Raw genomic sequence first — 26,046 nt, forward strand, 5'->3', positions numbered from 1 at the left:
CTCATCCAAACTCTTCTCACGTTTATGTCCATGTATTTGATGACCCAAATTAAAAGTCTGTACCCCCATATCCATTCTTTTGTCTCATTTCAGTCTTTTGAGATTGTTTATAGAGTTTTAATTTCAAACTACCACTCTCTTTCTAAAATACCAATACAGACTGGAATGAGCATTATATCAAAATCACAAACCATGCTGTAGCATTCAATATTCTTGATCAACCTTTATGCCGAATGCTTGCCCAGCATGGACATTTTACCTCACTGTTTCTTCTCCATCAAGCATGCCATGCTTCATTTCTATGAAGCTTGTGTGTATCCTATAGTGAAGAGTCCCTGAAAAGAGTTGCCAGGTTGGGATGAGGGACATTTTTGTTACCTTTTGTTTAGGCATTTTATTATTTAGTTAGGAGGGAAAATGATACAACCGAGAAGGACTAGGCTTGGAAAATATCAGCACATGTATGCTCTTTAGTAAAAGGGTAATTCATATAGGGTACAATATTGACAATACAGGATACAGTATTCCATTAAAACAATGAGATCATTTTTTTCCCTATCAGATTGGCAGATGTTAAATCAAGTGATGCGGAGGGTGTGGGGAATAGGAACTCTTACATTGCTAGTGGAAGTATAAATTAGTTCAGCTATTTTGGAAGGTGGTTTGGTAGTATTTGTCAAAAACTGCATACCCATGATGAAGTAATTGAATGTTTGCTCATCTACGTGAAGTCATGGCATTTAAAAATATATTTTGGATTAAATATGCATAATTAAAAATGTATTAAAAGTGAAAGGAAACATTTTTATACTGGCTTCAGATAGTATGACTTTTGGTAGGTCATTTTTTTTTAATATTTTAATTTTTAATTTTTTAGAGAGCGAGCAGGGGAGGGAGGCAGAGGAGGAGAGAGAGAAAATCTTTAAGCAGTCTCCACACTCCGCGCAGAGCCCGACACAGGGCTCTATCCCATGACCCTGGGATCTTGACCTGAGCTACCCAGGTGCCATGGTAGTTCATATTTATTAAATGGAAAGTGAGGGGCATAGAATCATTACATTGTATGCTGTGAGAATTGAATCTCAAGATTAAATGCTTATGCATTGCAGCAAACATTGAATTGGTCTATAGAACAGTACTTGATAATGAAGTTGAGACAGTGTTTGGCAGGTATAATTTCAAAGTGAAAGAACGTCCATGAAATAGGTGACAAATTTTGTCATTCTTTAATGCATTTCCTTTTAAGTGTAAAAGTGAATGTATTTACAGTTCACTTAGAATCAAGATTGAAAGTATATTTGAGGGATTCCTCAACACCTCTGATTTTATTTGTGATTTCTTCCATTAAAATTTTTTTCAGGTTACAGTAACCAGTGAGCTTTAGTTTAGTGGCCATTTGAAGCATACACCATAACATTTTTTGCTGCCTGATACTTATATTAAACCATGGGTATCTATTTAGTCATGGCTATATCTGTGGTGACCTGTAATTAACGAACTGCATGCTACTTAATAATTTTTAGATGAAGTGCACTGAAAGCATAAATTAGATCCTCAACTTTAGTTTCTGAGTTTTAGCTTCTTCTTTTCAGGCTTTACTGTTTACAAAGAAGTCTGCCTACTTCAAAATCAACTAACTCAGGAAATGACTACCACACTGAATTCAATTTTTTTATGAGGCGCTATGTAGGGAAAAGTAACAAGGGTTGGAAGGGCACTATTTTAGTCTGAAAAAAATAAGTGTCACCTTTAAGAGAACTTTGTTGAAGATGTTTGTGGGTTTGAGTTTCAAAAAATTACTTGAAATAAGTAAAAAGCTATACTTCTTCCTTGTGACTATGAAGTGAAGAAAAATTATGGCTGTAGAAACAAGGTCTAATTGTAGGATTTGCATTCTTTAAGGAGCACACTCTTTAATTCCTGTATAAGTCAAGGAGTTGCCTGTCTGCCTTTTCACCTTTTAAGTCATTTGCTAGGAAGAATACTTAAGAAAGCTGAGTGAACAGATATATTTATAAAAATAATTTGGGGCCCCTGGGTGGCGCAGTCGGTTAAGCGTCGGACTTCAGCCAGGTCACCATCTCGCGGTCCGGGAGTTCGAGCCCCGTGTTGGGCTCTGGGCTGATGGCTCAGAGCCTGGAGCCTGTTTCCGATTCTGTGTCTCCCTCTCTCTCTGCCCCTCCCCCGTTCATGCTCTGTCTCTCTCTGTCCCAAAAATAAATAAACGTTGAAAAAAAATTAAAAAATAAATAAATAAAAATAATTACTAATTATTGATATCTCTGAGGTAAATAGCTTTCAGGTAGAGATACTTAGGATTTTATCCTGGAATCTTTCTACTCAGGTATAAAATTGCTTTGCTTATGAAACATGGTGCATATAACTAATTACTGTACTTGTTACTTTTCTGGCCACTTACAACACAGTAGAAGCATGCTAATGTGTTTTCTTGGCTTCCTTTGGGGAGTATTCTCTGGTTTGTATGTAACATTATTGCTTGTTGCTTTCAAAATATACGTTTATAGTGAAAACACTAACTTTAAAACGGAACTAATTTTAAAATGGAACTATTAATATTGCATAATGAACAATAACTTGGTAGATTTCAAGATTTGAATATATGTATGTGTGTGTGGGTGGGTTTTTTTGTTTTTTTGCCTGTTAATTTCTACTACAGGCCTCTAAAGATTTTTAAATGGTCATCTTCATGAAGGTGTGAGTGACATAGGCACTTCCTTAAGATTCTTGGTGGGAGTTCTTAAGAGACAGAGAGAGAGAATCCAAGCAGGCTCTGCAGCTCATCACGGAGACTTGATGTGAGGCTCGATCTCACAACCATGAGATCATGACCTGAGCTAAAATAAAGAGTTGGATGCCTAACTGACTGAGCCATCGAGGCACCCCAAGAGTACAGGCTTTTTAAGAACAGTTTTAAAACTGTGTGAAACTTTAAATATATTCATACATTTTTAGGAGTCTAGGCTAACAAACTTGAGTTGTAGGAAGATTTATTCATTAATACTTTTGGTACAGTACCCTACATATTAGAGAAGAATGGAAAAAAAAACTTGTGTTCAACATTAGTGGAATGGTTGAGTAAATTATGATACATACATACATATGAGAGTCTCTTATTCAGTCATTTAAAATGTATACAGACACTTTTGGGAGATGTAAGAAAATGTTAGGCCAAAAGTTAGAATATAAAATTTCTGTGCAGTATGATCTCAAGTGATCCTTAAGCTTTTTTTTGTTTTCCTTAAGCTTTTAAAACATGCTTGGAGGGGCGCCTGGGTGGCGCAGTCGGTTAAGCGTCCGACTTCAGCCAGGTCACGATCTCGCGGTCCGTGAGTTCGAGCCCCGCGTCAGGCTCTGGGTTGATGGCTTGGAGCCTGGAGCCTGTTTCCCATTCTGTGTCTCCCTCTCTCTGTCCCTCCCCCGTTCATGCTCTGTCTCGCTCTGTCCCAAAAATAAATAAAAAACGTTGAAAAAAAAATTAAAAAAAAAAAACATGCTTGGAAAAAGTATTTTGAGGAAAACAAACTGAAATGATATCAGCAGTTGTGGTTTGTGAGAATGGACATTTTTTTCTCTGCCTCTTTAGAGTTAATTTTAAGATTTCTCATTATGAGTACAATTGACCCTTGAATAATGTGGATGTTAGGGGTGCCAGCCTCTTCTCACAGTCAGAAATTAGGTTACTTCCCCAAAACTTAACTACTGATAGCCTACTGTTGACTGGAAGCCTCACCAATAACAAACAGTCAATACATATTTTGTATGTTATATGTATTACAGACTATATTCTTACAGTAAAGTGAGTAAGAGAAGAGAAGATGTTATTAAAATCACAAGGAAAAGAAAATATATTAGTACTATACTGTATTTATTGAGAAAAAGCCACATGTAAGTGTACCCACATGGTTCAAACGCTTGTTGCTCAAGGGACATCTGCATTTATAACTTCCATTATTAGAGGAACCACATCTGTTAATTTTAAAATTGTAAATATCTACTCTGCTAGTCTGCTATTCTAATATACTGTTTCTGGTACATATAACAGGAAGTACCATTACATTAAAAAGTTAAAAAAATGTACATGGATTTGTACAGCTCTTCTCAGCATTATCCAGTTATATTCACTATTTGCAAACATCAAACTTTTTCTAAACTATTCTTAGTGTAAATCTCCTTAGAAAATGTTGCATATTTTTTGCCACAGTAAAATATAATGAAGAGTTTAATGTTTCTTGTTCCATCTCGGATTTTACCATAAGGGAGCATTACTATAGTGATGTTCGCAGGCAAGTGTTGGCAAACTTTTTCTCTCTGAAGGGTCAAACAGTACATATTTTTGGCTTCACAGGCTATCTGGTCTGGGTTAATACTATTCAAATTAGTTGTTATTAGCAAAGCTGTCATGGATGGTTGGTAAATGCATAGGGACAGCTGTCTTGCAATAAAACCTTATTTACAAACACAGGTGGCACTGCTCTAGTTTGCTGTTAGTGGCCCCTGTACTAAACTGTATTTAGTTGTGTGATGTGTTCCCTCATATTATGATTAGTTCCACTTTGAATGAGTTTGTTCCTTTGTGGATTTTTGTATCTTGTATCTTTTGCTACATCTTGTTCTGTTCTTCCTGTCTCCACTTTGACTATTTTCTCTTACTCTCCCCTTCTAGACCCAGTTCTCCTCAGCTTTTAAAAAAATTGCAGTAAAAATACATATAACAAAATTTTTTATCTTAACTGTCTTTAAGGGTATGGTTCAGTAGCATTAACTACTCTTTGAGTCTCTTTTTTTTTTTTAAAGAACTTAAGATAGTTAGACTTTAGGTATAAAATGTGTGTATATAGGTCTTCTGTGTATATGTAGGTCCTGAGTGAGTAAAGTTTATAGTCTTTAGTATGGGAATTTAGGAGGACCGTCTATTTTAGCAGCTCAAAAACTGAAAATTGGAGTTGAAAGTGACTTTAAAGACATCTAATTCCACTTCATTGTACGTATTTTATAACTTTGGCCACATATACTAACTGACCTAACTAAATGACTGAAGTTCATAAATATTAGGATTTATTTTGTCTTTTCCTCTACCATTAGATTAATAAATTACTGTACTGAATTGATTACTTTCTAGGTACAATATTGGAAGAGACCTTAAAAACCCATCTCCCTAGTTGATTTTTTTTCTCTTCTGTTATACTCCTGCAAGTTGTTACTCATCTCTGAGTGAATACTTCCTTGACTAGAGTTCACTGCCTTGGAACATAGCACCTTCCATTTTCAGAGCTCTTTTGTTTTTGTGTAGCTGAAGTCTCCCTTTCATTAACCTATATATTTTAGTTACTTCAAAGACATCATCTCTAGTATGGTATTAAAGTGGTTAACAGAATTCACTGTATCTATTTTTACAACTAGATTGATGTATTAAAGGATACTTGACCGAAGGGATAGGTGGACTAACAGAGCTGGACATCAGGGACTTGGTCTGACCAGGTCCTCATCCTCCCCTCAAAGGCAAGCAGGCCGCCCCCTGGGCTGGACTTCTGAAGTTGTACATGTGGACAGTTTGCCATCAGCTGATAATGGATAGCTCAGCCACTAGCTTTTGTGCTTCTTACTTTGGTATGTTCTTGAATAAATTTCAGTAAAATCCAATTAGAACAGCAACCCTAATTTAACATAATCTCATCCTCACTTTTTATAGGATTTAACAAGGTGGAACAACAGTTTAGTTCTCTAACATAAGTAATTTCCCTATTAGCATTTTGGTTAGAAATTCTTCAAATATAAGGAGTCTTAACCTTTAATTATTCTGAACGAATTCTAGGTATTTCTCCTAAAATGGAGGGCTAATAATTGAGCACAATTGGTATGGTATACCAGGAAGTATATAGAAACTAAAGACCAGTTTTCCAGGGCTAATTCTGGCACAACCACTTAAGAATTGTGTGATATTAGACATGTTGCTTGACTTTGAGACTCCGTCCTTCCCTGTAAACCTTACTTTAGCACATAGGGTTTTAAGATAGCAGGAGATCCTTTCTTAACAGTAAAGCCTTAAACTATGTCATGTTTTATTTTTAAATTTCACCAATAATTAGACTTGGGGCAGAATGACTTGGAGAATAAGCAGAATTCATCACTTTGTCAGTCTTATGATGTATATGGTCAGCCCCCATCAGTTGAACTTTCAACCCCATATACTTATTTAATTAATTTTTATTGAAGTGTAATTAGCATACCATATTATATGGGTTCCATGTGTACAACATAGGGAGTCCACATTTATATGCATTGGGAACTGATTACATTAAGGCTAGTTACCACCTGTCACCATACGGTGTTGATAAATATTACTGACGGTGTTCCCTATGCTATATATTACATCCTAATAGCTTATTTTAGAACTAGAAGTTTGTATTTCTTAATCCTTTCCCCCTTTTTGGCCCCCACCTCCCAACCCCTCTCCCCTCTGATAAATACCACTGTTCTCTGTGAGTCTCAACTTACTGTCAGCCAGCTCACTTTAAATTCAGAATGATAAACCAATTTAAAAACAATTTTTTTTAAAGATCATTGTTTTAAAATGAAATAAGTAAAAACATCAAAGTGTTCTTTTGTATTGTTAGTGGAGCTTTTTTTTTTTTTTAAACTTAGTTGGGGAAAAAAAGTTTCTGACTTTCTGATAGGTTTACCATGCTATACTAGGTGTTTGAGTTCCATGGGCTTGACCCCTGCAAAAAAATATTAAGGAAGGTAATATGCCAGCCTTGAAGGTTTATAGTTTGGAGAAATCAGGTAATATGAAATATTATTTAACAAGATAAGACTAAATATTATTCGTTTCAATTTTTTTCCTTCTCATTTTGCAGTTCTTAAAGACTTGATGATTTTCCTTTTCCACCTTTCATTTGATACTAGAGTTTTTTAACTTCTAAGATTTTAAACTATGAGGGAGAGTTTGCAGTGTTGCTCCTAATTATGTTATACTTCCTTAATTTCTCCCACCTGTCAAGGCACAGTTGAATGCTTACTTTGTACTTCCTAATACTTTTATTTATTTTTTATTTAAAAAAAATTCTTTTTAATGTTTATTTTTGAGACAGAGAGAGAGAGACAGAGGATGATCAGGGGAGGGACAGAGAGAGAGAGAGAGACAGAATCTGAAGCAGGCTCCAGGCTCTGAACTGTCAGCACAGAGCCTGACGTGGGGCTTGAACCCATGAACAGTGAGATCATGACCTGAGCCAAAGTTGGATGCTTAACCCAGGCACCCCTTCCTAATACATTTTTTACACTTATATCCTAGTACTTGCCATAGTCTTGGCTCTCCTAGACAGCATCCTTATTTTATTCATCTTTACATAGGCTGTATAAGAAAAGTACAAAACTTAGTGATACAGCCAGGGAGTGCTAAAAAGAGTATAGAAAATCTGGTTGGGGAAAGCCCTGTATAATGATTGAAATGATGATTTGATACCTTAAAAGATTAGGAAAAGGAGGATTATAAACAGAAGACTTATATGGATTAAAAAATAAAGGTAAGATAGCAGGATTTATTTACAGATTCATGAATCTAGTTAATTAAAAGTGATAAGTTAAGAATAGATAGTACAAAGCCATGTATAGAGAACTGAATACCAGATGGAGGAGCTTAAATTGTCCTTTGGTATTGGGTAACTGGTTGATCAATAAACAAAGTACCTCTTTTTATGTTGCAGAAATTGGCCCTGAATTTAAACACCATATGTAAATTTTTAGGAGGTGGTCTCCTCATTTATTGTTTAATTTATATAGATCTCTCTCAGCCGTGAAAATTGGGTATTTTAACAGCTCATAAATAGAAACAGCCACCCTAATTCATATATCTTATGCTCTCGCAGTTTGCTGTTCCTTGTAAACACCCAGTGAATGCTTACCTTCATTGTCTTGGTCATTCTGTTTCCTTTGCTGGGAATCCCTTTCTGTTGCCATGTTTTCAACTCCTACCCATCTTTCAAGTGTAGCTCAAATTCCATGTCTTCTAAAAAAGCTTTACCTTATTAGTCCATAGTGAAGTAATTTTTCAGAGTGTATCTCATTTTCTCTTTCTTGTAATTACTCATTATGTACGTCTTCTTTTTTCAATTTAGACTGTAAGCAACAACTAACATAATGCTGTACATGTCCTAGATGCCAGTTAAATATATGGCATTTTTTTTTTGTTTTCTTAAACAATGATTTCTGTGTTTTAGGCAGGTATTTTGTGAGGGTAAAATAGAGGAAGGAATGGGTAAATGAAGTCACAAAATGATGGTGAAAGGATCTTAAGGACCGTAATTAGAAAGGAAGTGAGGGAAAATGGAAGGAATAAAAAAGTATGAACCAAGGATTTATCTGGATTTACTAATCTTCTATATGTGTTCTATTTTAGTTGCTGAGTGTCATGACCATTTTATATTTTTCCCCAGGGAATCTGGCGGGTTCACTTGGGTTTCTCAGTAGTTGTAATGATTTGAAAGCCTCCTACAATCTAGTGTTTTGTTGTTTTTTTTTTTTTTTGTCATTAAAATTTAAATACTCCTCAAGGATTTCCTGGTTACTATATGCTTAAAATATAGTTTTTAGCTTTAAAATTTTCATAGCAAAATACATTACTGTGACGTGTTGCCACAAATCCATATTAAATTTGGGGGGAGAAAAGGGGGTAATATCAAGAAAGATCTTTGGAGTAATTTCTACCTGTTTGAAAGTTGGAGAGAATCTTTTCATTTATTTGTTCACCAGAGTGTTGAAGCTAACACCTTCTCAGATCAGAGTCTGAGATTTTAAATGCTGAGATAGGTAGTATTCTTTTTATCAATTTTGACCTATTTATTCTGTGAGCATATTTTTTAGAGATGACTTAAATCTCTCCTCAATGGATAAAAATTAGTCTCTTGTCCAAAAGCAAGTAAATATTTACTTTTTTTTGCTAGCTCTGACAATAACATGGTCATTTAAATTTTTTTGTGCTCTGTACCATAAGGTAAAGAAGTGTATATTTTATGCTATTTACTTAGCTTTTAGGCAAAGCAAATACCATTTACTGGTGTGGTAAATACATAGAAAGCTTATTCTGCAGTTTTTTAAAGTGACAAACTACCACTATCTAAAGTTTATTTGACAAACCATTTTATGTAAATAATTGGTATGTTATTTTCCACTGATGTTTTGATGGCTGACTCACTTTTTCTTTAAATATTAAGTCATCAGTATTGTTGAATGCTGTTTAATGATTTTGGATCAGAGTAAGACCTAGAAAAATTGTACCTTATGAGAATAATAACTAGGTAGTAAGTTTGAGAGCCAGCATACTGTAGTGGTGAAAAATATGGACTCTGGATTCAGAGAAATGGGTTCTAAATCCATCTCTGCCACTGTGCAGTCTTGGGAAACTTCTTGAACTATTTGAACCCTGTTTCATTTTATATATATTATATATACATATATATATGTATATATATATGTATATATACATATATATATGTATATATATATGTATATATAATATATATATATTATATAAATAAATTTATTTTTCCAGGATATGTCTTTAAATTGTGGTAATCTTATGTGTTAGTTTTTAAAGACTTTAGCATGAAATTGATACATTTTAAGGTTTACTTTAAAAACGAAAAGTTGGTGTAACAGCTTTGAAAGCAAGTATAAATGATATTAATACCAATACTAATGTTTCCTTTAGGAGAAATTTTATATGTGCGAGTATAGCTGTTCATGTTCTGTGAACCAGCTCTATATTCTGTTGTCTTTTAAGATAGAAATATATGGACCCACTAGTAATTGGAAAGTAATTATATTAGGAAGTAAATACATGTGGTTTTACTGACGTATAGGACTATTAAGTAATCTTTGGGTAATTCAGGAAATATTTAGATAGAATATCTAGAAAACTCTTTTTAACAGTATAAAAACACAATTTTATACAGACCTATGTTCTGTGAGTTTATTTTATAAAAATAATGTGTACAATTTTCCCACGAAACCTATGGCTAGTCCAAAATTGTTCTGAAATTAAGAGAACGAGTATTCCATCCTTTCTTTCTCTTTAATTTTTTCTCTTACTTTCTTGAAATATAAAGTCTTTTCCAGAATATTTTACACACACACACACACACACACACACACACAAACACACACACAAACACACATACAAACACACACTGTATGTATTTCCCCTTCCTGTTTTAAAAAATACTGATAGATGGGGAGGGGATTTGTTTACCTTAGATCTGTAAGTCTTATAACATCACTGTAATACTTATGATAGTCATTGATGTTCAGAATATTGAAATATGTTATTGTGGTTTCAGAGCTAAAAAAAAGCATTAAATAAGTTCATTATAATTTGTTTAGTTGAAAGCTTTTCAGTGGATAGGAAAAAAATTCCTTTCTTGTTTAAATGTGTGGTTAATTACAGCACCTTATACTAGTTTATTAAGATTATAGTGTCCTTTTATGGTAAAAAAATTTTTATTCTAACAATCTTTGTGATTTTTGTGGCATTTGGTCTGTATATGTAAGCCAAGATCACTTTAGAAATATTAACTACAACTACCATCAGTTGAGTCCTTATTCTCTGCCAGTCAGCATTCTAAATGTATTGAATGTACCAAGTCAGCTGATCCTCACAACAATCTGGTGAGGTAGATGCTATTATCTCCTCTCAGATGAGGAAACTGAACCATAGAAAGGTTCTTTAATTTATCCAAGGTGACTCAGCTAGTAAGTATTACAGCTAGGATTCAAAAACTGGTATACATACTGTCCAGTATGTAATTGCTGTCTCCCCCAGATTTTACAATCAGGGTAACTATTCTAGTAATACATAAATATAGTCATCGTATTTAAAGAACACAGAATAAAGTGTTGACTCTTGCCTGAACATTGGCTGAGCTCTATAATTAGGATTGGGGTTGTATTAGGCTGTACAGGAAGGTATCACCATAACAGATGTGTAGGCATTAATAGTACCAGAAATGGTAATCAGGATTTTAAAACCTGAGATTAAAAATATTTATATTCGTTAATCATTTTTTACTTTTTCAGTGTGGTTTCAGTAATACTGGTTGTAGTTTTGGTAAATTAGCATTTCTCAGGACAGTCTTGATGAGATCAGGTCAGATGTAGTTTGATTCAATGATGATTTAATAACGATATACCTAAAATCCATTAGAATGTTCTCACAAGGATTAATTTTGTTTTCTTTTTTCCCCTTTAGTAAAATAAAACAGGGTCTGTTACCTAGCTTGGAAGATTTGCTGTTCTATACAATTGCAGAAGGACAAGAGAAAATACCTGTTCATAAATTTATTACAGTAAGTTTTTGTATTCTTCTATTTTAAACTTTTTGAAAATCAGTAATACTGAATCCATAATACAGGAATATTGAAATGTAGTCTTAAAGATCATCTGACCTGTAGATTCTGACTGACACTGTTTCTCTTATTATGTTTTCAAATTTTCATCATGCTCATTTCAAGGTAATCAGTGAAAGAAAATGAAAGAAACAATGAGAAACTTGTCCAGAAAGTGGGTAATAGTGACCCTAAAATGCCCATATACATATTCAGGTTCTGGGTAGAAGTTTTTATATACAGGAATAAAAACTTGTAGTTGGAATAAGCATATACATTATTTGCACTATGTATTTACAAACTCTTATTTTTTTAAAAACAGGCACTCAAATCTACAGGATTGCGAACGTCTGATCCCAGGTTGAAAGAGTGTATGGATATGTTAAGATTAACTCTTCAAACAACATCAGATGGTGTCATGCTAGACAAAGATCTTTTTAAAAAGTAAAAAATTTCTGCCAAACCTTTAATGGTGATTTGCTATGCTATATGGTGATTTTTCTTTTAAAACAAAATTGCATCTTTGAAGGCCAGTGCTTCCTGTGTAACTAAAAAAAATAAGGGGGGAGATTTATAAACATCAATTGTTTGAAGAACATGGTGCACATAGGTTCTATAATACACGGGCTAAGGGTAGACTTTCTTTGAAATTGCTCTATGGTGTAGGCATGGATGTTTCCAGTTTACAATTATCTGGAGATTGCATTCAGTTTGAATAGAGCACACTCTGTCTTGTCACAGCTTAAATTGATCTCCAATTCATATGCCTGTCTTGCAGGTGTTTTCAATATGGTCTCTGTTTCTTTCCTACAAGGTGATTTAGATGACATAAAATGAGAAGGCTTCAGACAGCATGTATTCCTTAGATTCACATATCCCCATTGTCTGTTTCTCTCCTCTCTTCAGACATATTAATACCTAGGCTTTTGACTATTTTCATTTCCTTCAAAATGTTTAAAAACTAAAGAACACTTTGGAGATTAATGCCTTGATTTGGTTGAATGAGCATGTTTATTTTGATTTTCCTGGTTTTGCCTATTTGTTTACTATTTCTCTTCATTAATATGTTCCTCCTATTTGTCTGATTTCTTAAAGATTTAAAAGATAGAATGTTTATAATGGATCCCAAAGAGGTAAACGGTATTTTAAACTACTAAGAGTTAGGTAAAAACCAGTATAAAACTGTAAACACTACTGTAACACATTGGCTTTTTCCAGACCATAGGCTTAGGTTGAGGTAGATCCAAAGAATTCTAGCATCTACCTTGAAAGTTTATTTGTATGTATATATGTACTTTTATTTATTTTTCTTTTATTTTCTTTGGGGACTAGATGATTTGTCTTAGATATCTCCTGAAAATATCCAAGAGTGTTAAGTCATTTGAAGGTATAAGTATTTAAACTCCTTCAGAGTTTCCTGGCATGCTGTGAAGCACTGCCAACAGTTTAGGATTCTTGTCTTTTCACTACAAGGTTCTTGATTCTATTAACTCAGCTGACCTTATAGAGATTTTAGGTTCATGTTGGAATTGGTGTTAGGAATTTTTTTTTGAATTATCAAAACATGTTTCTTTGTGCAGGGGAGGAAATAAATCATTTCTTATTAGCTGTGTCTTGGAGTAAGGATTATTTTATTTTTAGTGTTCGTAAACTGTCTGTGCAAAGTACTCTTGATTATGTTGCCTTCTGAAGCATTGTTTTGGTATATCCGAGAATGAAGTTGTCAAAGAGATGGTAGGGAGATCTGTTGATAAAAGTATGAGGAATTATTTTGGAATTTGAAATGAAAGCAGTATTTTATACCTTTTTAGTACTGTTTAAAATTTTTGTGCTTTATAAACATGTTGCTGTGTTTATATGAAATTAAAAGTAACTTAAATCTACTGATTATGAAGCCAGGAAACATAATCATAAAATTTTCTGCCCATAATTATATAAAAGAGTAACAATTACCATTATTTTAATGCTAATCTTTAAAATGATTTTAATGCTAATCTTTTTTTTTTTTTAAGTTGATGATTGTAATATAGGCAGTTCCCAACTTGATAAATGCTTAGTGCTGTGTATGTGCAGGCAATGGAAAAAGTCTCAGTCTGAAGGCATAATGATTTCTCTTTTCATCCCTAGAATGAAGTGATTCAAAACTTCTATTAACCTTTTCAGGTCACCTAGAAAGGTGTCCAGAGAGGTTTTCTTTCTTTTTTTTTTTTTTCAAAAGAAATTTTCTTGTTTATTGTTGCCTTAAGTAAACTATCTCATCTCCATGCAGGTGGGAAGGAGATGTTACGGTGGAATTCATTTTCCCAGAGAAATAATTTATAAAGGTAGATAGGTTTGGTTGAAGTCAGTGTGTTGATTTTTCACCTAAAAAACATTGTTGATTAATATATTTAGCCTTTGAGGATAATCTGAGAAATAACTATTATGTACGGCTTTTTTTTTAATGGGAAAATGAGTTCTAAGCATGCTGTTTGGAGCATAACCTATTTGAAAGTTGGAGACTGCCTGTACCCATCTAGATAATCAATTGTTTTTAATGCTAATAATCCTTAAAACTAGAAGTGGAAAATTGTATTGAAAACAAATGGATTATTTATTTATGCATTTTTAACCATATAAATATTAGAATTATTTTTATGTGTGGTCATAATTTTTTGGTCTTTTTTACTTTGGAGGAAAATGAATGGTAGTCTTTTGCATTTGTATATTTGATTTCCTTTAAAAAGTCACATCCATTATGTTATTTTACTAATGAAAAATTGTGAGTATTATCTAAAACATGTTAATTACAGTTGTTAATCATAAACACTTAAGAAGATGATTATTTTTCCCAGTTTACAGATGAGCAGACTGAACAAAGCTTGAGAAAGATGTGACTTGCTGAAAAGCATGAGCCCTTCCTCCTCCTCAGAATTCATTTTATATAGGACTTTTAATTTTCTAGTTCAATTCATGACATCCATATTAAAATAACTCCAAAGAAAAACACTTGCTACCTGTTAATGTTCATCAGTTTGAGGTAGATACTCTTTTGAGTGGTAAGATTGCCAGTGTTGGCCACAATAATTCACCAGTGAAGTCAGTCACCACAACTTTACCAGTACCTTCTGATAGTTTCACTGGCTGTACAGTTTTGTTAATTATAAAGCTTCCTTTTAAAAGTGCTGATTGATTTTAAATAGTTGAATAGTTAGTAGTAGGTTAATAATTTAAGTTTGTTCAGCAGTCCTCATATTTCTTCATGTATAACTTCTTGAAAAATGAGGATTTAGGTTTGATACAGATACAGTGATTTAAGATCAGGCATTGTCTTAACTTTTTTCTGCTGAGAAATGTGTTCTTTAGTATATATTTCTTATAAGTCTCGTGTACAAATTGAATTGCTATTTAAAACATTAAATATTAAATCAGGACACTTAATTTTTAGATTAACATTGAAACTATAAGAAAATAATTTTATCAAAATTTATTGAAGTAAATGTCATCTCTGGGATGTCAGTTACTTCTATGTCTATTGGTTAGTAATGGAAATTAGGACTATAATTTTTTCATGGTGTAATTGGCGCACATCTTTATCAGTGGAAAACCAATATTACTTTAAATCAGTGTTTTAATTTTATATTGACAAAGCTACTGTATTCTCTGAATTTTTATTAATAGTTAAAAAAGTGAAATCTAGCTTTTAATTTTAATTGATTCATTGAGAACAATTTTAATTAAAATATTGAGTCATAAAAATTTCTTTATTTAGAATTAATGCAAGTTATTTACTTGCAGGACAGTTTTCTTACCTCCTAAGTGAGGAAATCATCTTTCTTAAAGTGTTGATGTTTTCAGGGTTGAAGAGATGAATAATACTTGAGACTTTTTTTTTTTAATTGACAATTTGGGTTTTTTTCTTGCCAAAGAAGCTGCTAATATAGTATCATATCATTTACCTGTGAGGAATCCAGTTATATAAATAACTTCCCATAGTCAGTGGTTCGACTTTGTCTTACTGAGTTACTTAGAGTCTCTTAAGAAGATTAGCTTACAGTATATGATTGACTGTAACCTATTTACAAAACTCTTCTTTAAGGTTATAGTAATACATTAATTTTCTGGCTTAAGTCATGCTCTCCCATCTTTTTAAATAGTTTTTAACAATGAGACCTTTTATTCTACGTTGTATTATATATTTTATAGCGAATAGATTTATACAATTTAACTTTTTTCGTAATTCATATAATAAGAGTTAATTACTATACTAGTTTATATATAATTTTATTTAAAATAATATTTATACAAGCATTTGAATAAGTATTTTATTCTAGTCTGTCTAAACAAGATTGATTTTATCTCCACTTGTTAGCTTAGAAATATAGGTTTTTCAAACTAATTCAGGGAAAATATGTTAAAATACAGAAAGTTTAGGTTTTTTTGTGAAATACTACTAATAGTTATATAGGAACTAAAGGATGTATTTATGAAGTTACTTACTGGTTAAATAAACAGGGTCTCAACTAAGACATATTAAAGTCCAAGTTTTGTTAATCAGATGTCATGCTGAATGCTTATCAACTCTGGTAGACCTAAGAAACTTGTCTTTTAGATGCTCTTGATATTTAACCTGTTGGAATGCTCTGCTATTTTAATCTTTGACACAGTTTTTAGGCAATCTAATTTATTTATTTAACTTGTTCAACAGCTTACAAGCAACTGCATGAAAGACTGCTTGAAGGAAAGGAAATAATATAGAAAGTATAATTTTTATGGATTTTAGTTTGTTGTATGAAATGATGAATTTCTCTATTGTTTAAATATTTTCCTAATTAATATTGTTATCACCAAGTATACTAGTATTTGAAAGGCACCCAGTCAATTAATTTTTTTCTTACATTCCACAGATGTGTTCAAAGCAACATTGTTTTGTTGACACAAGCCTTTAGAAGAAAGTTTGTCATTCCTGACTTTATGTCTTTTACCTCTCACATTGATGAGTTATTTGAAAGTGCTAAAAAGCAGTCTGGAGGAAAGGTAACATTTTTGATGTGAATATTTTCCTAAACCAGTTATTCAATAAATTCACTCAACTTGAGTTATAGAAATTAAAGTTGTAGAGTTTTCTTGTGTTTTGCTAATTAAGAAATTTAAGTTGAAGCTGCTGGATTAAATTCTTTTAAAATACTTTATATGTTCAACTTTGTTTTTGGGCTACAAAGAAGTCTTAAGTTTGAGAATTCTTTTTCATTTTCAGATGATTGAAATGGCTGTAAATCTTTAATTAATAAAAAAGTAACTTTATTAAGAATTTCTATACATGTGATATCCTCGAACATTAAATGTGTCTAGTTTTAAAAATTCTCTAATAAGGACTGTTTTAATTTTTTTCTGTGTCATACTATGAAACCCTGCTATCATAACTTTGATTAAAGAAATTCTGTTTCTTTATCTTTAAAAAAAATCAAGTCTTAGTTTCTTTTTTAAACTGTGCTTTTCTAGAAAGAGAGAATGCATTGAAAAACATACAGGATGACGGAGACTGAGAGAAGTCAGTTAAATCTCACCTATAATCCTCAAGTCTCTTCTGCTTTTAGTTTTTATGAATATTGTTATAAAAGATAGACCACAAAGCCACTGAGTACTATGAAATAGCCTGGCTAAATTGAGATAAATTTTTTGGTAGAAGAAATACTATTTGCTTGTATTCTGTTATTTTGTTCTGATATTTTGTATAGGTTGCGGATTATATTCCTCAGCTAGCCAAGTTCAGTCCTGATTTGTGGGGTGTATCTGTGTGTACAGTAGATGGACAGAGGTGAGTTTATTTCAAATTCATAAAAACCAACTTTAAGCCTTAAATTTTGCATAACAGTGAGCATGAGGGAGAAAGGAACATCTTCCTTCTATGATGGAAATTAGCCCTAACATGACAGAAATTCAAGAATGTAAATAAGTTTAGATTTTAATTTAATTTCTAAAAGCTTAACTGAAATAGTCTTTAACTAAATTTTATGAGGCATTTCATCTTTTTCACAGTTGTAGCCTTCTTATTTGAGTCTGTATTGTTCAAGTACCTGCAATTACAGTTTCCTTAGGAAAAGCAGACTTGTCAAAACATGAAATTCTTCACTAAGGAACTGACCACTAATAAAATGTGTTCCCATTTCTCAGCTTAACATTAGTTACCCAGTCTGTTATTGTCTTTGTTCTTCATGCTCCTGATGTGAGTGGCATGATAGTTAAGATCGTACGGAATGATAATAATTTATTTCCGTCCATCATTTGCCAAGTCAAGAGTCATTTGCAAGCTTGTAGAATCTTGTGAGTTCATGAAAGCGATCTTTGGGAAGTGTTCACACTGTAGGCACAGCCACTGACAAATGAGGATATAGAAGAATTATAAAAAGGATAATGAGGTGAAGGCACTTCAAAGAGACTGATTGGTTTTAAAATCAATGAATTATGTGAAGCCCTTGAAAAATTGATAAAGTTCTGGAATATTTTTTCAAGAATGACTCCTTTTATTATGCTGTGAGTCAGTCATAGGGATTTATGATTGTGTTATAATTTAGTTTTGTCAAGTCTGAAAAATTATGCCAAAAAAGAAAAATCAATTTTTTAAATTCATTTGAAGACTTAGCTCAGAGTTATAATCTTCGTGTTTTATTTTTGTTTTAGTTTTTACTAAGGTAGTATTTCTTTATAAAAATATTTTTTTAAGTTTATTTATTTTGAGAGAGGGAGAGAGAATTTCAGATAGGTTCTGCTCTGTCACCATGGAGCCCAATGCAGGGCTTGAACCATGAACCTCAGATCATGACTTGAGCCAAAAGCAAGAGTCGGACACTTAAGTGACTGAACCATTCAGGAGCCTGGTATTATTATTTTTTTTAATTAAATGTAATTTGCATAAAATAAGGTGTGCAACCCCTAAATATTTACAGTTTGATGAATTTACATCAGAGATGTAATTTTATCCTAAGTTCTGTTAAAACCACAAGTCATTTAGCCTTATAATGCCTCATCTTTTTAAAGATAATATCCCAGTTATAGCTTTTCCTCCAATTTATTAAGTTTTGATCTTTTAAGTACCTTCATTCTAAGTGATCTTTTTATTTTTTTACTAATTTTCTTTCTCAAGTATTTACAGTAAAAAGATATATGGCTTAGCCCATTCATTTTTAAGGTACCTGAGGCCCACAGTTTATCTAATATTGGCAGAGGTAAAACTAATACCTAAGTTTCTTAACTTCTAGTTTGTTGTTGCCTCCATTATGATAAGCTTTTATCCTAATGTGGACCTGTAAAATGTGTTATAAACAGTCACTGTGTGTTGAATTAAATGTTGGGTGCTATGAAAGGACACAAATACACGAGAAGACATGGCTTTATTCTTATGGATCAAATTCTAGTTGGGAGTGATAGTTCTGTTTTTGTATTTGGAGGAAATGGTTATCGTGTAATAGGAATTTTTATGTTTGGAGGAAATGATTATAACACAAAGCTTGTACTTGCACATGATTTCTCTCTCTTTTTTTTAAGAGTGAGAGAGCAAACAGGCATGTGTTCATGCATGTGCATGACTGTGGGAGGGGCACTGGGGAGGGTGAGAGAATGTTAAGCAGGCTCCAGGCTCAGTGTGGAGCCTGATGAGGGGCTCGATCTCACAACTGTGAGATCATGGCCTGAGCTGAAATTGAGAGATGGACACTTAACTGACTGAGCTACTCAGGCGCCCCTGTTCTTTCTCTTCTTAAAGATTCTGTGTGTGTAAAGATGATTCTTTTAGTTTAGTTTTCTTATGTGGATAATTGTAAAAGTTGACTTCAGACTAGAACATATGTATTTTTATTTATTTAAAAAAAATTTTTTTTTTATTTATTTTTGAGAGCAAATGGGGAAGGGGCAGAGAGAGAGAGAGAGAGAGAGAGAGAGAGAGAGAGAGAGACAGAGTCCACAGCAGGCTCCCGGCTCTGAGCTGTCAACACAGAGCCCGATCTGGGACTCGAACTCACGAACTGTGAGATCATGACCTGAGCCGAAGTCAGACACTCAATTGACTGAGCTACCCAGGCACCACAGGCATATGTATTTTAAATCCAAAGGTAATAAGACAGGCTCTTGTCAGGTTTTAGAATGATTGTCAAGTTGGACTTAGAGTCTGAATTAGAAATTATTCATAAACATAGGAAAAATATTATATACTTTTGCTGTCTATGCATGTGTAGTTATATTCCATAATATACTTAGAGGAGAGGTGGCCCTCTGATGTTTCTTTGCCCTCTGATGTCTCCTCTAATCCTTTTTTGCCCAGGAGTGGTTATTAATAGTACCCAGTTTCACTATGAATGAGTTTCACTCTGAATGAATGAGTGCCTGGTCTGTGTTGGGGCAAAGTTCAGGGCATCTGGGATACCAGTGAATAAAACAAAAGATCTCTGCCCTTGTGAAGTTTACATTATAACAGGGTCAGTCACAGGTTTTCCATTTTTTAACCTATTCTATATTCATATGCATCCCAGTTTGGTAACATAAAGCTTTCTTTTTCTATTGTTTAGAAGTGATAATGGTGGTAATGATGCCATTAATGCCAGCTCTAACACAGTTTATGAAACTGGATGCTATTTCTTTTAACAGGGCTGGAATTGTGCATAGATATGGATGAGGCATTTACAGGCAAGGTTTCAGAGAATGGTGTTGAATCCAAACTGAACTTTGTTTAAAAACTAATAAGCATGGTGTAGTCATGATGAAAGCTATGAGTGAAGAGGTGGTGACTGATTTCTAAAAGGACTAGTTCATTTTATGTGATTTAATACAGGTAGGAGTAAGGAGGGCCATACCCTCTTGCCTTCACAGGAAAATTTTCACATTACTTAGTTATTATCTAATTCCGAACCATTCTATTACCCGAATAGTTTTAAGCTTTTGCCTATTTTGCAGCATTCTTCTTAAAATTTATATTTATTCTTTAATATCCAAGTTAACTTGTGGTTGAATTATGGGAAAACCTTTGTAAATTAGAATTAACATGTAAAAATAACTCCAGTTATTTAGATATTTTTCCAGTTGATTTTAATTATTTTTTAAATCTACTTTTAAATAGGCATTCTATTGGAGATACCAAAGTTCCATTTTGTCTTCAGTCCTGTGTAAAACCTTTGAAATATGCAATTGCTGTTAATGACCTTGGAACAGAATATGTGCATCGATATGTTGGGAAAGAGCCAAGTGGATTAAGATTCAACAAACTGTTTTTAAATGAAGATGGTAAGAATTACATAAAAGCTAGAAAAAGAAATACCTCATTTTCCTATTTAAATCTAAGAAGTTTTTTTTTTCTTTTTTGAAGAAAATTAAAAGTATTAATATTTTTGTGTTCATTTCTCATGGAATTTCTGTAAAACCCATATTACTACTGTTAAAAATGTTATTTTAGGCTTCTCATACCACTGGAAGTGAGCTAGGGGAAGATGAGAGCAGGGAGTAAAGTTTTGACTTCACTTCATAAACACGTATAGGAGAATATCTTGTAGTAAAATCTCACAGTATCTGAGATTTGCTCTAAAATAATTCAGTGAGTATAGCTGGGAGTGCTGGGTGTGATTATAACTATATGTTGGTAATTCTTAAGGCTAACTGTAAGGTGTTTCTATTATATTCTTTCTACATTTCTATATTATATGTATTTGAAAACTTCCAACATAACAAGTTTTTATGGTGGCCCCAGTTGAACTAATGAATAATTGTGCTTTTTTTCTCTTTCATAACATTTAATATTTGAAAGAACCATCTTGCATTAAATAGTTGGATAACTAACAAGTCTTACTACTTAATGGGAATTCAAAAGGAAGTGGGAGGACAAAGGTAGTTATTTAGTACTTTTGATCTGGTAGAGGTTTTAAATCTAAACACCAGCCTGTGTATTGGTTGCTATATTTTAATCTTTCAGACATATGCTAAGTTCTTTTTTTTTTTTTTTTAAGTTTAGTCATTTATTTTGAGAGAGAGCGCGTGTGTGAGTGGGAGAGGGACAGAGAGAGGGAGAGAGAGAGAATCCCATGAAGATTCCATACTGTCAGGACAGAGCGTAACTCAGGGCTTGAACTCATGAACTTTGAGATCATGACCTGAATCAAAATCAAGAGTCAGAAGCTTAACTGACTGAGTGAGCCACCTGCCCCACCCCACTGGGTTCCTCACTTGTGTGTGATGAGTTAATACAGAATTGAAGAAAGAAAGAGTGAAGGAATTCAGTGTTGCAATAATGGTTGTGAGAAATACTCTTTTGTATTTTTTGTTTGTGCAAAATGAAATGTGCCTTATACTTATTATTGTTTTATTTTTTTAATTAAGTTAAAAGAATGATATTTCTTTGTGCTTTTCTATTTTGTTTTTGGAGCTACTACATTTTCTTACCTACTTTACCATAATCTTTCTGTCTTGATGCTACATTTGATTTTATGGAGATTATCATAAACTAACAATTTCAGGAAGGACATCATATGCAGAAGTACCTTATTTATCTATTAAACTCACTGACATGCAGATTTAATATGGAAATAATTGATATTTTTTTCTATTAAGATTAAACATTTTATAAGAAAAATTAATATTTTCCTATGTAAGTCAGAATAGAATAATCTAATTTTTTTTTAATGTTTATTATTTATTTTTGAGACAAAGAGAGACAGAGCATGAATGGGGGAGGGTCAGAGAGAGAGGGAGACAGAATCTGAAGCAGGCTCCAGCCTCTGAGCTGTCAGCACAGAGCCCGACATGGGGCTCGAACCCACAGACCGTGAGATCATGACCTGAGCCGAAGTCGGATGCTCAACTGACTGAGTCACCCAGGCGCCCCAGAATAGAATAATCTAGGTGGTTCTGGTGAATTGATTGATTTTGAGAGGTATTTAAAGAATAGAAATGAGCAAATATAAGAATTTGAATGTGAAGACATATTTGGGAAACAAAAATAAATAAAATGGGCATGGAGTAAGTGAACTTAACATTATAGTCATATATTTTTTTGCTCTGTACATTTATGATTTTAAAAATTATAGTTTACTGATAGTAATCTATAAGAAAAAAATCAAGATAAGAACTCAGGAATTTAGCACTGGTTTATAATAATTGAAATATGAAGTTTAAAAAGAGGTTTTACCTTGATATTCTTTGACTTTTTCCAAGCTAGTACCTCCCACCTGAGCCAATACCAGAGTCTTACAAGTAATGGGAAAGTGAAGACCTCACTATTCCCCTTCTTGCTGAGTTCTCCATAGGTTCTGTGCTCTAGAATTTTGGTTTTGAAACTAGCCTCAGCAAAAAAACAACTATAGGTCTTCTTCATGTTTAAAACTTCAGTAGTAGGTTTATGGTGAAATTATATGCCTTATGTGTCTGTGTGTCTGTGCATTTAGCATTATTATAAAATTAAAAATAAAACAAATGTATTTATATTGTCCTAACTTTATAAGATTGTAGTAAGTTAAGAGTAATATAAATATAATGGATAAAGAAATTATAGTACTCTTTTTTATTTTAGCGAGAAAGAGAGAGTGTGTGAGTAGGGGAGAGGGGCACAGGGAGAGTGTGAGAATCCCAGGCAGGCTCCATGCTCAGCGTGGAGCCCAACACAGGGCTCTGTCCCACAACCCTGGGATCGTGACCTGAGCCAAAATCAAGAGTTGGACCCCCAACTGACTGAGCCACACAGGCGCCCTATAGTACTCTTGTAATATTGGTAGTTTTACAACATAAAAATGTTTTAGTCCTCTGGTAGAAAGTTGGTTGATACTTTCTGTCATTATAGATGAGGAAATAAGTTACTTGATGGAGATACCAATTTGGAAACAACCATCTCCTAGTGAAGTCTTTATCTATCTTATAGTAGAAATTAGATTAATCAACACATACATATATAGTCTTCTTCCCGTTATTAATAGCTGTGGAGGGTAAATAGACCTGGGTTCTTGAGTAACTTATCTAGCTAATACTAAAGGATATGGGTAACAATTACATACATCTAATGCATGGAGAAAAAAGACAGACTTTTATAAGTGTAATTGACAGAAGACAAAATGTATATGTTAGTTTATATTGTAGAGGATTTGAGAAAGAAGAGGAGTTGAATTAATTTACGTGAGGAAGACAGGACTGAATTGTATATACAAAGAACAAAGTTTGGTTGCTTGGGTAAGTGGGTGGTGTGGGATTAAACCATATATAGAATATACTTTAATTTTTATATGGTTCTTAAAAATTCCAGTATAATACTTAAAATATAAATATTCATATTGAACTGTGAAATTAATACTTTTTAGGTTCTTCAGTATATGCATTAGCAACTTTGACTTAGCCTCGGTTATGAACCTCATCTTTGTAAGGTTCATATTTGATTAGCAGTTTGAAAAGCTTTTGCTAGTATAATATAAAAGAACTTTCTGCATGTTTTTTTTCCTTTGGAAAGAATAAGTACTTACTAAAACAGTTTTGTACCTTCTAGTTAAAAGTGTCCATAAATTTCAGATGCGGCCTATGACCATTTTGTCATTATACCAAGCTAATATATGCCATTACTTCAGTTGATAGCTTTTATTAATTAGCTTAAGTTTTATTTCTGCTGTCATGAGTATTTTTAAATTAAAAATTCTAAATGGAACCTTTTACCTCTCCCCTCCTCCCTACAGTGGAGAAGGAAACAAGTAGGTTTCACAGTGATAGGTTTTAGACTGAAGTTTCAGACTGCAGTAATGCTGGTGTTATATTATAATATCTGGTGTATTTCCAAATACTGAGGTATCTGCCTTTTGAGCCAAAGGCAGAGAGAACAGTTGCTTACATCTGAAAATTGCACTGTCATCCCATGAAATGCTTTTAGTGTTCTTTGAAAGATCTTCTTGAATGCAGCTTATGTGGTATTTGCAGAATCTTTATGATTTAGAAAATACTAAGTGCACACATTTATGTGGTACCATTTGGAATGTACACATTTAACTGCCTTCTGAGGCCCTAGGGCCTATACATGATAATGTCAAAAAACCATGAATGGACAGACACATAAACATATACACAAATACAAGTATAAACTAATTTAGCACAGCCTGATTTCTATATTCTATTTTCTGTCTCTGTTTTTTTTTTTTTTTTTTTCAGGTGAACAATACTGGAAAATTTTTGTTCCTTGGCTCCCTTTTGCCATGTAGTACTTTGACACTAATTGCTCTCATTTTGTATGATCTCAGAGAAAGCAAACTTCTCTTAGCAAGATTTGGAATAGGTGAAATCTTGATTGTAAATACTCTGGTATTATACTAAATTTTAACATTTGGAACTAATTGTCATCATGGTTAACCCAAAATGTATAGTGTTTAAGGCATAGCTACTAAACCACATTGTTGATCTTACGTTGAGGGAAACTGGTAGACTGTATGTTACCTAATTTTTTGTCTTTCTTTTTTAAGTGAACGAAAATTTTAACAACTATATTGGGAAGTACTTTATATGCCATATAATTCACCCATTAGAGTATACAATTCAGTGGCTTTTAGCATATTCACAGAATTGTGCAACCATCACCAAAATTCATTTCAGTTTTTAATTTTTATTTATTTGAGAGAGAGTGAGCATGAGAGTGGGAGGGGAAGAGAGAAAGGGGGGAGAGAGAGAAACCTAAGCAGGCTCTGCGCTGTCAGTGGAGAGCCCAATGCAGGGCTCGAACTCATGAACCGTGAGATCATGACCTGAGCCAAAGTCAGACGCTTAACAGACTGAACCACCCAGGCAATTTTGGGACACTTTTGTCACCCCAAAAAATACCCTGTACCCAGTGAGTACCCATTTTAATTAGTTGAATACCCATATGTCTTCTACCCCTGGCACTAGTTATCTACTCTCTGTCTCTATAGATTTGCCTATTCTGGACATTATATATAAATGAAATCCTATGATATTTGGTCTTTTATGACTGGCCTGTCTTACTTAGCATGTTACTTTTAGAATTTTTTTTTTTAATTTTTATTCATTTTGGAGAGAGAGAGAGTGAGCAGGGGATGGGCAGAGAGAGAGGGAGACAGAATCTGAAGCAGGCTTCAGGCTCTGAGCTGTCAGCACAGAGCCTGATGTGGGACTCGAACCCACAAACTGTGAGATCATGACCTGAGCCAAATCAGACGCTTAACTGACTGAGCCACCCACATGCCCCAGCATGTTACTTTTAAAGTGCCTTTATGTTCTGTATGTATGTATCAGTATGTATGTATCAGTACTTCATTTTTTAAAAATTGCTGAATAATGTTATCTTCTATTGGTAATAATACCACATCTTATTTATCTACTCATCAGTTGACAGGACGTTTGAGTTGTTTTTCACCTTTGACTATTATCAGTAATACTTCTGTGAACACTGGTGTACAAGTATTTGTGTGCATGTACATATTTATTTCTCTTGACTGTATACCTGGGAATGGAATTGCTGGGTCAAAAAACCAACTCTTGGTTTCGTTGATCTGCTCTACAGTTTTTTTAGATTCTATATTGTTTATTTCTGCTCTGATCTTTATTCTCTTCTTCTGCTGGGTTTAGGCTGCCTTTGCTGTTCTGCTTCTAGTTCCTTTAGGTGTGCTGTTAGATTTTGTATTTGGGATTTTTCTTGTTTCTTGAG

At 33.4% G+C, this 26,046-nt stretch overlaps 1 protein-coding gene across 4 annotated transcripts in view; it reads left to right on the plus strand.

The window, feature by feature from the left end:
- GLS (glutaminase) overlaps window positions 1-26,046 on the plus strand; it is an 86,500-nt gene that overhangs the window by 3,779 nt on the left and 56,675 nt on the right. For all 4 annotated transcript variants that reach the window (XM_045034150.1, XM_023259560.2, XM_023259558.2 and 1 more), the window contains exons 2-6: window positions 11,267-11,363; window positions 11,725-11,846; window positions 16,289-16,418; window positions 17,120-17,199; window positions 20,491-20,654. In XM_045034150.1, the coding sequence (XP_044890085.1) occupies window positions 11,267-11,363; window positions 11,725-11,846; window positions 16,289-16,418; window positions 17,120-17,199; window positions 20,491-20,654 (593 nt within the window). The remainder of the gene's footprint in view (window positions 1-11,266; window positions 11,364-11,724; window positions 11,847-16,288; window positions 16,419-17,119; window positions 17,200-20,490; window positions 20,655-26,046) is intronic.

Source organism: Felis catus, chromosome C1, assembly GCF_018350175.1.
Source record: "Felis catus isolate Fca126 chromosome C1, F.catus_Fca126_mat1.0, whole genome shotgun sequence".
NCBI classification, from domain to species: Eukaryota; Metazoa; Chordata; class Mammalia; order Carnivora; family Felidae; genus Felis; species Felis catus.